General features: G+C 45.2%; 2 protein-coding genes across 6 annotated transcripts in view; both read left to right on the forward strand.

Annotated features, from left to right (window-relative positions):
- The first annotated feature begins 1239 nt into the window (after window positions 1–1239).
- Window positions 1240–7982, forward strand: TMEM52 (transmembrane protein 52). Its single transcript, XM_040084615.1, has 4 exons — window positions 1240–1449; window positions 2231–2275; window positions 3508–3677; window positions 4010–7982. Exons 2-4 carry the CDS (start codon window positions 2244–2246, stop codon window positions 4309–4311), a joined length of 504 nt encoding a protein of 167 aa, XP_039940549.1. The 5' UTR covers window positions 1240–1449; window positions 2231–2243; the 3' UTR covers window positions 4312–7982.
- A 6472-nt stretch (window positions 7983–14454) lies between these two features.
- Window positions 14455–17101, forward strand: part of GNB1 (G protein subunit beta 1) — a 41120-nt gene continuing 38473 nt past the window's right edge. For 2 of the 5 annotated variants that reach the window (XM_040084592.1, XM_040084598.2), the window contains exon 1: window positions 14455–14609. The gene's annotated coding sequence lies outside the window, so the exon portion shown is untranslated. The remainder of the gene's footprint in view (window positions 14610–17101) is intronic. The other 3 variants (XM_040084611.2, XM_040084605.2, XM_058423325.1) reach the window with 3 other exon arrangements.

Consider the following 17101-nt stretch of genomic DNA (forward strand, 5'->3'; position numbering starts at 1 on the left):
AATATGGAAAATGTGACCTCAGAAATATTTATTTCCTAGAAGTTGAAGTTTCTGCTCCTCTAACTGCATTTGTGACCATTTTGCTTTCAAACTGAGTTTTGCAACTGTGACCCCCCTTGGGTCCCTGGATACAAACTCATGCTTTCAGATTTGGATCTAAAAGCAAACAAGAACTTCTTGGCACTGATGCACTTCTGGTTTAATGAGGAATTCGCATCCATGTATGGTCTCAATAATCCTTAAAAGCAAACCCAGCTCATTTGTAAAGCAGAAAATGAGAGTAAGCACTAGTGTCATACACATTTATTAATTCATGTTCTGCTTCTCCAGAAGTGACTTCAGCGATTGCTTCACACATATGAGCACAGGTTTCCCTAAATGAGCAATGGCCCCATGACCCTGAGCAGTGCTGGAGGAAAACACTGCAGTCACTTTGTCACATGCCATTGCTGAGCCTGGAAACGCTGGGATTCAGTTCCAGGAATCAAAAGTAGGGAAAATCACCCGGTGCTTCCCAGGCATTGAGTGCATTGGAGCTCCCCATGGAGTGGCTGTCCGGGATTGTTCTGGGCTGGCCTGACAGGACACCAGGTGCCACCAAAGCCGTCACTGCCCTCCTCAGCTGGACAGGGAGGAGAATACAACAAAAGGCTCACGGGTGGAGATAAGGAATTTCTACATTTGAAATGTTCGACACGGTTAAATAGCCTGGAGCACGCCGATCCTAAAGAGCCGTCAATACCTTTTCAGTCGTGTTTCGTGTGTTTGAACAAGATTTTTAGGAAGGGAAATTGTCTGCTCTTCTACACATTTGTTTCCGACTCATGTATTTCATTCCAGGTTGCTCATTTCTTTATTTCTCCTCCAAGTCCCTGTGACACAGCAGAGGCTCAGGGGTGTGTCCAGGCGCTGCACACCTGATGGATTCTGTTCTGGTAAGAGCATCGCGAGCAGCCCCGAATCGCTCCAGGGGAATCTCTGCAGGCGCAGCTCTCCCCCTGTATCCCCTCCACGGCAGGGGCCGGGTCTGAGGCAGAGGCAGGAGCACTCCGGGGGGAGCCGGGCAGAACCGCCCCGCTCGGCCCCGACCCCTCCCTGTTGCGGGCGGAGGAACCGGGGCCCGGGGCCCGGGCGGGGCGGTCCTGCCCGGCGCTGCCGGGCCCTGCCCCGCCGAGGCTCTGCCCCCCGGGATGATGCCGGTTATTTATTGCGCTGCCCAGCACGGGCTGTCCCAGGGCTCGGTGTCCCCTTTCAGGGTGTCCTTGAAGCGGCGGGGGCTCCCGTGGGCTCCGGCAGCCGCGGCGCTCACGGACACTCGCCCGGAGCGTCCCGAGCACATGCAGCAGGGACACGAGGAGCTTCTCCTTTGGCACCTGCTGACCCAGCCCCGGGTTCCCCCCTTTCACAGGCATCGCTCTGTTCTGGGAATACCTGTGAGAACTCTGCCCGGTGAGTAACCACTGCCTGTTCCCGAACCTTTCCCACCGTGACCAAGCGATATTCCCACACCAGAACGGTGACTTGCTCATGGCCATCCCTTGCAACTTCTCTTTTGATCTCTAAGACAGTCAGCAACTTTTAAATTTCACTTGGCTGCCCTTGCTCTGTGGACTGGGGTGAATGGTTCTCTCCCAAGACGACTCCGAAGTGTCACTTCAGAAGTTTGCAGATCCTCTTCTGTGGTCAGAACCACTGTTCTGCTACGGGAAATGCATTGCAGGAGGTTCAGTACACACAGCCCTGCTGTGGCAGCCGAGCTCCTGAAATGTCACAGGAGCTGTTCTCCTCCTCCTGTACTGCACTAGAGCTGAAAAAAAGCCATTTCTGGCTGCATTGGAGCTATGGAAAAAGAACTTTAAAATATCCGGGAGACACAGGCAGTTGTGTAGACCAGCATTTTCAGACAGGCCTCTGGAATGAGGCACCTCTTCTCAGTTACCTTTAAATAACAGTGATTTGGGGTTTTTTTTAAGAATCCTGCATGAATCTTTCTCTCTCCCAAGCAAGAGTAAAGCACCATCCAATAAAAACATTTATTGATTCAGAAGCAACTCTTACAGTGGGATTATTTGCACGTTCTCATCTGGAGTAATGGTACAACCATGAAGAACAATCTGAAGTGTTTTGCTCCATACTTTGCTGAGTCCTTTCCCTTTTCCACCCCAGGGAAGTGCATTCCCTGTCATACATGCACTATTTAAATCAGTGAATCATCTGCCTTCCTCCACAGATGCCCTCAGAACATGTCTGATTGGACAAGTCTGTGGTACGTCTGGTAAGTTGGTTTTTAATCTTCCTAACCCAGAGCCATTTGGAAGTTTTTATGAGCAGGACTTGCAGCAAGGCAGTGCAAATGCTTCTCTCGGGCAGGATCAGGGAAGGGTTTCTGTTTTCTGAGAGCTGCCAGAGGAATGGACTGGACGAGGCCAGGGGAGATTGGGTGTCAGGTGGGGACCAGCATTCACCCAGGGCTGTGTCATCTTTCCCTTCTGAGCGCACTGGGGTTGAACCCAAGGGCTTGTTTGTTCTTCCTAAATAGCCTGAGCCTTGCTGGCTCTTTGCACAGGGCAGCTTCCAGCAGGGATTTGCTGGGACATGGCCCTGCCCCATCCTCGGCTCGCTCCCTTCTATGGGACAGCGACTGTCGCCGTGTGCTGAGCTTCCCCTCGCAGCTCCAGCGCGCACAGAGCTGAGCAGGGCCTGCTGAAAGGGGGAACTGCGACAAGGGAGAGAGGATTCACAGCAGCATTCATCTCCTGCCTCCACGTGTTATAGGTGCCCTGACACTGCTTTCATAGTTCGCATCCTGTCCATATATTGACTTTGGTGGCAGCACACCAGAGGGACTTGGTTACTTTTACCTCCTCTAGTCTGGAGCAATTTTGGTTGATATGCAGAGCTGTTTAAAAAGGCACAGTTACCAAAAATAGATTGAGAAGGCTCCTAAAAGCCTCAAGGAGAAGATAGAGTTGGATTGAGAAACTGAGGGGAGGAAAGGTGGAGTTTCAGTGGAGAGGAAAACCTGAAACACAGGTATATCAGTCTAGGTACACTGTAAATTGTTAAATGATAAACTTCCTCAAGCAATAGCTAGAGACAGAATTGTGTTTTCAAGGCACAAATATAACTTAATATTATATAATTTCTATGCTCATTTATGAAGAGAGGCCCCAGACTTGTGGAAGTTCATGCTTGTATTTCCCTCCAAGTACAAACCCTCTCTTGCTGTGGAAAGCAGAGCCATCCTCCCTGCACAGAAGCTGAAAATAACCCAAAATAGTGAAATGTTACAGCACCTGTGAGCCAGAACAGGTTGTACTGAGGGGCAGTAGTTCTTCAACCTGTGATTGAGTGTTTGTGATCCGACTTTCTAATCCAGGATCCAGCACCCATTCAGAACTAAATCAAGGAGGCTTGGCCCATCTTCCAACGATTCAGAGTGAAATTATATTCTGATTTAGAAGTACAACACAAGCAGTGGAATGATGGTGTCTCCCCCTGTCTCAGGTTGATCTTGCTGGCGGTGTTCCTGCTCCTGCTCTGCGGGGTTTCAGCGAGCTGCATCAAATTCTGCTGCCGGAAGAAGAGGCCTCCAGTGGAGAGCTTCCCTCGGCACCCCTGTGACTTGGCAGGGATTGGCATTGACAGTGACAGCACTGCCCACAGCACAGTGACCTGTGAGTATCCTGGGAGTCACCTGCTCCACAGAGCATTGCTCCTGAACCTGTGTCTGGAATTCTGTGTCCAGCCCCTGCAGGAATTCCCAGAGAGCTCCCACAACAACTTCCAGCCCCACAGGGTGGGCACGAGGGGTGAAGGGCAGGATCAGGGTGACAGTGAGTGACACTGAAGACCAGGAGTGATTCTATATGGACAGCTTTAGTATGCAGTGCATTTGTTCTGAAAACACCAAAGTCTGTAATTTCTTGGGAAAAGCAGGATTAGCTCTTTATATATCAGTGTCCCATGCAGGTGTTTAATTTTTGTTTTAAATTCATTTTCTTCACAGCATACAGCTCATGGCAGTACCCTCCAAGTGTCCAGATTCCCTCGGTATTTGTGGATATGGATAAGAACACTGTGTCCCCTCCAGCTTACAGCCTCTATGCCATGGACCTGCCACCTTCCTATGATGAAGCTGTTCAAATGGGAAAGCAAGTGGCACGGACAAACCAGAAACTTAATGACAACCCTGAACAGGTGACACCAGGAGGGCTGAATCCCAGCCAGTCCCCACCTGACACAACCAACAGAGATCCAGCAACACAGGCAAATTCAGAAGATGCAACGAAAGAACAGCCACAGGTCTGACTCGGTTCAGATGAGGAGTAAAGTAAGGGAAGGACTGTAAGAGTTAAAGAAGACATGAGGAGTTTGGGTTTATAAGTAGGTTATGATGGAAAGATGTTTCTTCTCATGCCCTTGTAATGATCTGTCAGAAGAAATGTTTTCTGTGACTGCTGTAATCCCCTGGTAAAGCTTCTTCAAGGATATGAAATGAGGTAAAAGGGCAGCAGTTTAAATATGCCTGTAAAAGTGGGACGTGAATGCGTGTTCATCTTCTGATAAAAAAATTGTTCCTTGTGTCCAGCAATAAAAAAGGTCAGGAGGATTTTGCCACCTTGGGAATACACACTCAGAACAGTACAAACAGGAAGTTGTTGTTCTAGAACAGAAGTGTCCCAAACTGGAGTTGAAGGGGGAATCACAGCAAGTCACACTGAACAGCCTCTGTAGTTTCTCCTCTTTTGAGAGCATCAACTGCCCAGGAAACTGCTGAGGACAAAGTGCTGCACAGTGGCTCACATTCCTCAAGGAGCAGGACGATGCCAGGACAGGAGAGTGAGGGGGGAAATGCTTTGTGTTGTCTACAGGGAGTGAGACAGATGAGACACGACACTTCTGTGGTGGTGATGAGACCCCAAGGGATTGGTTTTGAGGTTCTGTAAATCTTTCCATTTCTATTTTCGAGATGTGTTGCCTTATGGGTGGGTTCCCTTTGCTATTCATTTTTCCAGATAAAGTACACATTAATTCCAAAGAGACACTTGCACACATGGTTCGGTATTACTGATGTGTTTCAAATATTCATCAGATATTTCAAAGATGCCTTTATATTTCATAATCTGCTCAGGTGTCAGGATCTCAGGCAGCACAGGAAAGAAAAATCACAGGTTTCTGGCAGCTTTTACCAGTGAACAAACTCAGCAATGAGCAGGGTGACACAAAACATGCTTGTGCTGAGCCATCCAGTATGAGGTGGAGATACAAATACCACAGTACAGGCTGGGCAAAAGTTCAAAGGAATTACTCTTAGGGATGGTTCTTCATGAAGTACTGATAGAGGGAGAACTGCTGAGCATCATTTTAGAACTGGGAGCTTGGAGCTGATTACAGCGGCTGCAGCCCAGACAAAAATATGGGCTCCAGAGGCAGGGATTTTAATGCCAGCTCTTTCCCTTGCCCCTCCATATTCCAAATGGTTCAAATTTTGTCCACTCCTGAGCAGTGATTTTCTTCGAATCCACTTTAGCAAGGTGCTAATCTGGCTGCTTTAAGAACATGAGCAATTGCCAGGCTGGCTCATTGCTCTGGGTAAGAGCAGCAACCAAAGCCTGAGCACTCGGTGCTATTAGTGAATGTAGCATAAATTTAGGTGTCTGTCATTAACAGGCAGTAGAAGTGGTGAGCACAAAAGCCTGCACAGCTTTTAGAAGACTGTTATTCTCTGACAACCATTACTGCAAGAACTGCCCTGGAAATGAGTACTAATGATTTAAAGACGAAGATCTCTGCCAGCCACAGGCCCGAGATGCAGCTGCAGAGTCGTGTGTGAGCTGTCCATGAGTCTGGCTCCCCAGGGAAGGGACGCTTCTATATTTAACTTGCATGTAACTTACTATGAGGGTTGACTGGTGTAACAAATCTGCTTCTCTTGTGTCTCCTCTCTGTCATCCTTTATTATATTTCTGCTGTTTTATTCTTTCCTCTGCTTTCCTTATCTGTGTCAAGATGGAGGCTGGGCATATGCCAGGGTAACTATTTGGATGTCTATGGCTGGAAGGGCAATATATGCCCAGTTCTGGATGTCTCCAAGTCATAAATACGGCAGATGTATTTTTATTTATTGAATTTTTCCATAGTACTCAGAACGAAGCCTCTGCCCTTCCGAAGAAGGAATTTGTGTTGGAAATGGCTGAGCGCTCACTCACAAATAGAGACGGGAATTCAACCCAGGCGAATGAAAGAATCGTGACTGACACAAGAGGGCAGTCCCTCACTTCTCTCCGAGTGCAGAGGATCATCAGCATCGGCTCGGGAAGGGACCGAGCTGCCTGCAGGAGCACGGGCAGTAATCATCGCCACGGTTCGAATTCCCTGCCCTGCCCTTCGTGCCTCGGCAGCGCCTGGCACGGAACCAAGCTGCCAGGTCTGTTCTGTTTGGTCACAGGAGATACAAAACCCCAAGAAAATCCCAAATGCCTGTGACTTCGTAGGAATGAGGGCATAAACTGGAGTTTCCTCTCTAGCACCTAAGGAAAAGTCTTGTAGTTCATTAATTCCAAAATTGTCAACAGCAACTACTGCCCCGATGAGCCCTCAGGAACATTGACATCCCTCTGCACACGGAAAGCAGCTCAGTTTGCTGTGTAACCTTCACAGTCAGGAAATTATTAAGGTCTTTCTTGTGACCAGCCTTCTCCAGAGCCTGCTAAGGGAGACCCCATGCTGGAGTCCTTGCAGTGAAGAGGTCCCTCATGTCTACACAGCTCCTGTCTCATGGAACACTCAGAACTTCACATTTTCGAAACCTACAGTTCTCTATAACTTTGCCTGAAATTGCTCAGTGGATTCAGAAGTTATTAGGGTGTGCGGAGTGGAAGGAGAAGAAGCAGGACATGGATTTGGAATTTGTGATTCCAAAGCCTCGCTTCCAGAAGAAACCAGGTTTAAAAAGAACACCGGGGGGGAGGTTGGTCCCACAGCAGGTTCTAGGCTTGGCCTGATGCAGGAGCTACGAATTCTGATTTGTCAGGCTGGTGGCTTTCACCATCACTAGATCTATTCAAGTCTGATTATATCCACACAAGCTTTGTGACATCTCTAAGGGAAAAGCCCCTCTCTGTAATTACCCAAAGTGCATTTTTAATTGTGATTTATATTTGGACCTCAGTTTGGCACTGTTCAGCATGCAATTTTTCTTGTCTCATTTGTTCAAAATGATCATTTTGTCAGTTATTTTCTGCTGTTCTTTGCTGGCTGTGTGAAAGAGCTTGTGCTGGGGAGATGGACTGCTGAGGCTGGAGCCTCCATCACTGTCTCTCCTCTCAAACACATGCACTCAGCACGAGCACTTGTGCTCAGGAAGAAAATGCAGCCATGGAAGTAAATTTCCTCAATAATTCATGGGCTTTATAGCCCAGAGCAAATTATACCTTGGTTCTGCCATGAAATTCAGGCTGCAAATCCCTTTATAGCCAAGCTCGTTAACAATATAAGTAAAGTGGTACCTCTAGAATGGCTTTGATAATTGATGCATTATAATCTTTGGAGAGTATTTAGTGGTAAACCTGCAGCATCTAGACTGAGGCAACAGTGGGGTCTGGATACAGGAAAAGTTAAGAGAAAAAACCATTTCTTTGTTTGCCTCGCAGTTGCCTTTGTCTGCCTCAAAGAGCTCAGGTTTGGCTGCTTTGTTTTCCGACTGCATTTTGTCTTTATCAGCTGCAGTTTTGGAGGGGAAAGAATCACTGCTGCCAGTATGGGTGAGTGGGACACTTGGACACGTGTAAACCCTCCATTTAGGGAACAAAATATCTCTGCCACAACCACTCTCCATACCCTTGGCTGCCTCCTGGTTCTGATCCTAATCCTCTTTACCTGTTAGAACTCTTTTTGTTTAGGGAGACACTGACTAATTTTGCTGCAAGTAGCAGAGGTTCTTTCCTTCATCCACAATTAAAATTCAAACTGCGAGAGAAGCCTTGGAATCCTTTTCAGAGCACACGATGAAAACAAAGTATCACAGGGGAATTGTACTCTAAAAACTGGAGAAGACAATAAATGTTTTATGAAATTCTACATCCTAAGGTCAAACTCGATGCACAAAAAAAGGTTTAGGTGCAAACCCACATTGCTGTGAAAACATTTTGTTCTGGCCAGTCAAAATTTAGAATATAAAATGCCGGAGCTATTCTTTCTTTCTTACTGGAAGGAAAAAGGGGCCTATAGAAAAGAATGCAGTTTTTCAAATATATTTGAATTTCTTTTAAATAAGAAAGCTCACCTTGGGCACTGATAAAAAGGAGAAAATAAATTTCTATTTCAAACCTAGAAATTAATCTGCAAACCCGAATCTGCATAAAAGTGCTTAATTTTTACTCCTTTTTTTACCCTGCTTTCCCAAGTATCTCAAAAAGGAAACAAAAGAGAAGAGCCTAATGTCGAGCCCTTATTTGTGCATTGTTTTTCCTCTTTCCATGCTAGGACTTTATGGCATAAACTACTTCCTTCCACAAGTGAGGAAGTGCAGTCCCAAGGTCCAAGTACTGACCTGGGAAATCAGTTTGGTGACTTTTCTGCCACAGCCTTCCCACATGACACTGGTCTGTAGAACAGGGGCTGGAGCACTGCCTTTTCTCGCACAGAATTTGGAGGATGAACACACTGAGCGTGGGCTGCGCTGTCACATTGAAATACAGGTACAGTCAGAGCCTGATGAACTTTGTGTGGGACATGAAGTGCAGGAAAAAACCTCCCCACTCCCTCCCCCTCTTAAGGGGCGAATCTGGCGAAGAAACTCAGGCAAAGTGTGTGATTTAGAAACAGTCCCTGGACTTGAGGTGCCTCATCACAACATTCCTGGCTAGGAGAAGATGCTGAGGAGAGAGAGGCAAAGTTTGTTCAGCTCCATGGGGCTGGAAATGTTCCTTCCCCCAAAACCGCTGCCAGGCAGTGTCAGAGAGCCCGGGCCACAGTGCTGAAGGTGGGAGAAGCTGCTCTGCCCCCCACATAAGGTCACTCCAGCTGGGTTTGAAGGAAACAGAGCTGTGATTAGCCAGCAAAGCAGACGGCCATAAAAATAAACACCCCGTGTGTGTTTGGAGAACGTTTCCTCCGCCCTTGGCTGAGCTGCCTGCTCCCAGCAGATGGGGGAAGTGAGCCGGAGTGGCCCCGGTGAAGGACGGCTGGGCAGACTGCAAGGCCAACACACAGCGGCAATTACATTTAGTGCGATTATTTGCAGGAAAAAACCGTGGGATGCTTTTATTCCTTACTTATTTCGCATATAGACTTTTCCCTCTTGCTAAAAGGCCCACAGTACCTGCTGTAAAATACTGAAATTCAAATTACTTGGGCCATCTGGGAAATAAAAAAGCGTATGTTTGGTTATTTTCCACTGTAATAATGAGGGAAAAAAAATCAGTGATAATGAGTAGGGTTATCTTTCAATCAAGAAACATCATGGAGAGTGACACATTCCAGCTTTACCTCAGATATCCTGGGCATCTAGATAGGGTTCAATGTCTCTGCCTCTGTTTCCCATTGGTAAACAAATCTAGGATCCAGAGGTTGGAAGGGACCTTTGGACATCCCCATATCCAGCCCCCACTGCTCACTGGGGCCAGCCAGAGCAGCTTACCCTGCCCACTGTGGCTCTGAATTCTCCAAGGATGCAGGTCTCACTGCCCCTCTGGGCAACCTGTTCTACTGGCTGATCCCCCCTAAATAGGTGAAAATAGGTTTTTGGAATGTTGGAGTGGAATTTCCTATATTTGGGATTATTCCTACTGCCTCTTACTGTGCAAGCTGGTGCCCAGTGAGAAAAGTCTGCCTTTGTCTTTTTTATACTTTCCCCCCAGGTTATACACATTTATAGATGCCTCCTGTACCACCTCATCCTGAGGCCAAAGACTCCCAGCTTGCTCATCCTTCCCTCACACGTCAGATGCTTCCATGCCTTAATCATCCAAATATTTAACTCCATCATTTCTCCAACTTGTCTAAATCATCCAGGAATTTCCCCTGCATTCCAGTGTGCTATTTAATGGGTTTCTCCTGCCCGTGGGATAAAGAGCTGCAGAAAGCAGAGCGTGAAGTCCCCCGTGGATGCCTGTCCCCGTCCCCTGGCTGGCGGCGGTGCCACCTGGGCACGGGGTGATTGCAGGGCTGGCACTGCCATTGCATCACCTCACACAGCCAGGGAGCACCAGGAGCGTGTGACAGAGGCCACCTCGGCATGGCCACCTCGGCGTGGCCCCACGGGAAGGGGAGTGCCAAGGTGAAATCAGATGAATCTCCCCTCTCTCCTCTGCTCTGCACAAACTGTTTAACCAGAAATGGATAAGCTGCTGGAAAGCAGGAAAAATAAATGCAACCTTCCTCCTGCTTTGCACAGGGCTTTGGGGTGGAAGGTGCTACAGAAAGACTCCTCCTTAGGGAAACCATGCTTTAGAAGCACAGGAAATTGCCTGGATTAAAAAAAGAACACAAGGAATAATGCCTTTCCAGGCCAGAGAAGGAAGAGAGATTTCCCTTCCTTTCCCTAGTTTATCACATTGTCTCCAACAAGAAAACCATATTTCATCAGAGCTTGGCCTTGCTCCCCCAGGTTTCAATCAAAATGGTTATTGATGAAAAATGTTAAGTGAATTGTAGCTAGATACACTGCAAACCCACTGCTTAGTGCTATGCCAGAATAATAGTAACAAAGATTCAAAGTTTCTCATTGATTCCTAGCTCCTGATTTCCTAACATATTCCCCTATTTTAGGTACAAAACCTACACCCCAAAATCTCCAAGCTTTAACCAATGTGCAAGATGCAGGTAACACACGTTAATGTTATTAGACAGCACAACAAAATCAGGATAAGGATAATTTGAGCATCTATGGAATTAGTTTGGTGACTTCTCCATCCATTTATAATTATAAATCATAAAAGTGCAAGTGTGTACACCTGTCTAATCTGGTGGCTGTCACACACAGCCCTTCTTCCTGTCCCCTCCCATTTTTGTGATCAGGCCTGTTCCTTTCAGGCTCCTTGGTGCCTCTTCCCTTTGTAACTCTGTGCAGTCACTTACCCACAGACCTGTGGTTAGTCCTGATGCCCAAACTGACTCCTTTGAGTCTGAAACAACATTCAGAGAAATGAAACTAAAATAAAGAGTTTCTTATCCATCTGGAGATGGGGTGGGGGATGGAAGAGGCAACTGCTAGGTCTAAAAATCAGTCAGATTGTTCTTTATGACACAAGCCCCAAACCAGAGGTGTGGATGTAGAAGGGTCTTTCTTCAAATCTGCATGTCTGAGTTGTAGTGATTTGCGTCTAAAGCTGTGGCTGCATTGTCTTGAATTCAGGGAAGGCTCCAGTATAAATCTCTGGCACAGGAAGTTCAGCTTCCTCTCCAGATTTCCTTCCTCCACCTCCTTATATGCAGAACAGCAGGGAGCTCATTTCAGCCTTGCCAGTGCAAGTGACAACTCTCAGGACTGCAGAGCAGTTTGAATTTATGGCCAACACCTTCAGCTCAAGGGTTCAAGGGAGGCAGCACAGACCTGTGGTTCTTGGTGACAACACTTAATCCCAAAATATCCTCAACTGCTGAGCTGTGCTTGGTACCTGCACATGAAGCTGCACCCAGTCCCTCAGCAAATGTGATCAACAAGGGTGACACTCTTAGAGACATTCAAACCATTTCCACAGTCAAACCCTTACTGATGAGAGTGAGCATCAATCAAAGGCAGAGAATTGGGCCATCATGTAACTTTGCTACAATTACAAAGTAAGAAAAACTGTGGAAAAGCAGGTTTGGATCCAGTCAATGTCTAAACTATTACTAATTATAACAAGCTAATTTCACTTTCCAGATTTTTATCTAGGCTTTGGTGTCCTTTAAAAACAAATTGCTAGAATTCAGACCAAGGGTCAGGCAGTTCAATTGCCCACTTTGAGCCTCAAACTAATACTGGAAAAACGTGAACAGGAAAAGAGGAAAACTTGAAGTTGATGTGCAGTTTGCTGGGAGAATGGCAATGCCTGAGGATGGCACAATGTTAGAGACCTCTGAGCCACATCTGAAGGAACAGGATATGTGGACCTGTGTGCACAGATCCTCACCATCATCCCAGAAGCAAAATGCCATGGAGTGGGACACTCACCAGGGCTAAACTGAAGTATGGCAAGGCACTGATGCAGCTCATGATGCTTCCAATTCTGGAATCTGCCTGTGGGGCTCTCTCTGGGATGTGTGGCTCTGCTGCCCGTGCACAGTGCATGTATTCCTTACAGGAACTCTCTCCAGGTGTCACCAGCCCAGCAGGCTGTGCTTGCAGAATGCGACTAAGCACCACCAGGCAGAGGTGATTCCATCCCCAGCCCCTCTCCTGAACAGAACGCGCTATACTGGGGAAGGAACAGAGGCAGCCCTGCTCCAGTACCTTTCAGAGCACAGCTGGAGCAGTCACACACAGGGTGCAGTGCGAAGGGAGAGCACCTGCACGGCTCAGCCCCAGCATGGACTGTTCTGGGCAGTGGGACCGGGAACAGGACAGGCAGGGAGCTCTGCCACCCCCCTGCACGGAGTCTGTGTTCCCAAGACCCCCCTCAGCTGTCAGCGCCAGACAGAAACACACAGAGCTGGCTCAAGCTGTAGCACAGGCTCAGCAAGTGCAGAAATAACCTCAGGCAGCGCACGCAGACAGAGCAGAACGCTGCCCTTGGCTCCTCTCTGCCAGCTCCCCCAGGTGACACGTGCTCCCAGCATCCAGCCCCGCGCTGGGCTGGAAGAATGTCACCACCCGAAAGCACAGAGGGAGTCACCTCAGTGCCACCGCAGAGGGCTGCGCTGGGCAGCAGGAAGGGGTTAAACCCACGAGTCACCTGCTACTTCGTACGAGAAAACAGAGAAGAGTCATTGGGTTTCAGTCACATCCAGATGCTCAAAGTGAGAGATTAATAAATAATAAATAGGAGTAGCATCAATTACAAATGCCAAAGGGGGATGATGTCTCTGGATGCATTTCTGCTGACTGGTGCATATTAGGAAACCACGGAGTGCTTTTAGCTTTGACTCCAACATTAATTTTGGCAGTGGAAAGAGGTTTTATTAAAAGTACTGAAAATGTCATTCATCTTTATTCGTATTACATTTGTTACAAGGATTTAAACCCCAATATGGAACTAAGGGGAGATGAAAAAATTGAAATTGACTCATCTGGTCATAAAAATAAATGGAACTCTAAACATGTTTTAAATAGTAAGAAGTACATTTGGGTGTTATATTTCTAATAGTGGAGGGTGGTACTGACATGAACAGGTTTTCGTGGTTTGTTTTTTCTCTAAGGTGTTCTTTTTGAAACCCTTACAAACTAAATTATAGTAGCCCATAATCCATAGGGGGAAAACAAATAAAAGGTGGAAATGTGAAGAATTGAAACCATTCAATTATTATTTTTAAATATTAAATTCAAAGGAAACAATTGTTCAGATAGTGAAAAGTTAAAGGTTTTTAGAGTACACTGGGTTTTTATGGGTTTTCTTCCTAGTTTTGTGTTTGTTCACGATAATGTTATCATTGGGGAAAGGGGGTAGTTTATGTTACTTTGAGTATCTATTTTTTAATGTATTTCTTGACTCTTTGGAACTTCTTAGTCCAAACTTGATTGTGTTTTAAGGTTTATAAAAATATTTCCCATCAAAATTATTTCTTCAATAAATATTTTGACTTGACTAAGCAAAAATACACATGTAGAGGGGCTTATTTTTTTCCACTATATGGAATTGTCTTTGTGTAAAAACTAAATTTCACATGCTGTTTTATTTACTAAAACATTCATTCAGCCTCTGAAAATCTGACTGTGTTGGCTGTTTGTACTTTGTCAGTTCCCTTGAGCAGTGGCTTGAGAGATGTTACACTTTATATAAGTTTTGTTTTGCTGCTTGGAAACATGGATTTTATAAGCGTGTTCTTTGTAACAGGTCCTCCCAAGGAATGGTTTCACAGAATTGCTGACAAATGATTTGAGATTTGGGATATTTACTGTAACAGATCCCAGAGGTCACAAGAAAGTTCTCTTTTTTGTAAATTTAGAATCCAGCCCAGCCCCTTGCTTGAAGGACATGAACTTTCAGAGATAGAAGAAGAGAGTTTGGCTGCAAGTTCTTTCATTCTGAGCAGCAACTAAACTGTGTTACGGTTGGTCCCAGTACATGTTCCCAAATAAATACTTATTTTTGGAGTATGGGATGTAACCATCACTGAACCTCTTCATTTTATTACCTTCTGCAATTCAATTACTGCACACCTTACCCCTCTTCTCTATGGCAATTAGGCTTTGTTTGACTTCACATGGATTCTCCAAGGACAGTGGTACAAATCCCAGATAAACAAAAATGTCAATATTTTTGTTTTGTAACTGTATTTTTGCTTTCTGGAACCTTGCAGCAGCACTGACATTCTCCTTCAGCTGCAGGTCAGGCTCTTTGAGAGAACAGAAATGCTTGGTAACAGCTTCCCTACAACTCACACCTGTGCCCACTTTCCCAGACTGCTCTCTTAAGGGTGGAAGAACGGGATGGAAGCTCCATGGGAATCTAGCACACAGCAAGGTGAGCAACTTCTTTCTTGTCTTTGAAGGTATTTCGAACTTCACCACAGGTCTGGTGTGTCTGACATCATGGAAAGTTTAGTAGCTGGGCTGAATTCTCAATGTGGATTCTAAACTCCCAGCATCTCCTGGGTCCCAGTTGTTTTTCTGTTTGTTGCTCAATGAACCCCTTGAGGAAAGTCCCTTTAAATGGGGAAATATGAGGCTTTAAATGGGGAAATATGAGACTTAAAGCTTTTACTCAAACTGCTTGATCAGCATTCATGCAACCCAAATATTACCTACTTAAAGGAAGACCTGCATGTGTGCAATTGGTTGGTGTGTTTACAGATGTGTGTAAGTGCAGAATCTGATTTCTAAGATGATAGTAACAATTCCCTTTGTTGCTATTATTTTCCAAGAGCAACTAAGGACTTTTAAAAGCCAAGCTAGAGTTTGCAAGTTTAAAGGTACAGCAAAAATGTGAACTCCCAACAAATACCAGAGTACAAAGGAAAACCAAAATAATCCCCACACATTGAAAAGAAATCTGATACAATTCTGATTGCAGGAAAAAAAAGCCCTCAAAGCCATTCTTCTGGCTCTCTCAAGAAGGATCTGTATAAATAGAATGAAAAAAAAAAAAGGAGAATTGGTGTTAAGGGCACATGCATGCTCAGACCAAGCTTGAGACACCTGTTTATGTCTCCAAATTGGAAGATGAAAAACCAGAAAAGTTCAGAACAGGGCTCTCCCAGCAGAGAAGTTTTGTGTTTTGTTTGTATCCACACAGATTACAAAATTCTGTATTTGTGTCACACTGTAGGATTGTATCACAGTATAAAGTCAGGTGTTGACTTTGAGGAACAGTAGTTCAAGCAACCCAAGCATTTCATCTCCCTTCTTTCCATAAAGTGCTGGGTTTTGATGGCTAAATAATTTCACATCATTCTGCATCAGCTTCCTATGTCTAAGACAACAGTATTGATATTTCTTTGGCTTTTGAAAATACTTCAAGTTCTGCCAAACACAGGAACCAGAAATATATTTGTACTATTGTTGAAGTCAGAGATACCTGTGACATTGATTTTTTTTAAATGGGCCGCAAGGGAGTAAGAGCAAGGTTTTCCCTGGAAATGAAAGCACCTCCAGCCATAATTTGTGAGAAAGCAAGACTAGAATTAGTGAGAAAACAGGACTAGAGATAATGCCTTTTTAAGGACATGGAGCCCAGTGTGCCCTGTTCCAATTCTGTTTCTGTTGAGGACAAAATATTCAAAGACAATCATATAACAGACACGATTATAACATTGCAGGAACACATCCAGGAAAGCTCTGGGCCTTCACAACTCTGCTCCTTTGCTTACACAACACTGGATTTTTCCAAAGGATTTTGAAGTGACTTCCAAAGTCTCTCAACAATTCTGAATTAACTGTCCTTGAACCCATTTCACACATAACCCCTCCTGGTCCTCACCATAAGAAAGGAATTCAGGAACACCTTCCACGACTGTATTAGTTATAAATTCAGGTGTATGGACTTTGCTAATTGACACAAAGACTCTCAGAACCAGTTCCCCTTACCTTAAAACCTTGTCAATTATATTCTCTGCAGACTAACACAGTTTTGCTAATTTTATGCCATGTTCTCAGAAGTGTTTAAAATAACTCTTTTGTTCCATAATAATAGGGAAACTGAAAGAAACTGTGAGAATGCAGAATGTAACTAAGGAGACTGAGCTACTCCTACTTTTTGCTCTGCCTGGTCCCACTGAGGATTTCTATTCAGTTTGCTTTTACTTATTTATTTTCTCTAATGAATGATCTTGATATTCTGCTACCTGGGTCCTTCCTCAGAAGGTATCAGTGATGATTGCCATCCAATTGTTAAAGAAGTGGCAAATAACAGCAGGTTGGAACAGCTCTGAATAAGGTTTTAAAAAATAAAACAATAGCAAAATAAGAGAGTTCTAAATAGACTCAGGATTGAAGCTCAGCTGAAGTTTAGACATTGTATAAGCTTCCTTTAATTTTGGTGCAATGTCAGGAGAAATGAGAGTTCTGCTTTGCTTTAGGGACCAAATGGAGAACTTCAAACTAATTCAAAATCACGTGAGTGTCTCCTTGGCTCTCTCCAGGGTTCACAGAATGCACTCTGCAGCCATCAAAGGATACAAGGCAGATACAAAATGTTATGGAATGGGGAATGGTGTGATTCTGGAATATGAGGTGGAGTTTTGAGTCAGTCTATTAAAAACACTTATCTGAGGTCACAAAGAAAGAAAGGAGGCAAAACGTATTTATTTATTACTTCAGCAGTATCCTTGTACCATCCGAGGAGCTTGGCAATTTTGAGAAGTGTTGATTTTTCACCCTTTGTAGAAAGCTGAATTCATACCTGTTTGGTGACAGTTACTCTTCCAGAGACCAGGAGCATCCTGACTTACCGTAAGAATCATGCAGTATTTTCACGCAGGTAACAACATGTAAATTTTGAATACAACAATGGTATTT

This window comes from Hirundo rustica, chromosome 22 (genome assembly GCF_015227805.2).
Source record: "Hirundo rustica isolate bHirRus1 chromosome 22, bHirRus1.pri.v3, whole genome shotgun sequence".
In the NCBI taxonomy this organism is placed as follows: domain Eukaryota; kingdom Metazoa; phylum Chordata; class Aves; order Passeriformes; family Hirundinidae; genus Hirundo; species Hirundo rustica.

Bases quoted from the DNA above. Each gene is read 5' to 3' on its own strand.
- TMEM52 (XM_040084615.1), top strand. From the start codon at position 2,244: ATGTCTGATTGGACAAGTCTGTGGTACGTCTG. The intron at 2,276-3,507 runs GTAAGTTGGTTT...CCCCTGTCTCAG, and splicing joins ACAAGTCTGTGGTACGTCTG to GTTGATCTTGCTGGCGGTGT. The intron at 3,678-4,009 runs GTGAGTATCCTG...TTTTCTTCACAG, and splicing joins TGCCCACAGCACAGTGACCT to CATACAGCTCATGGCAGTAC.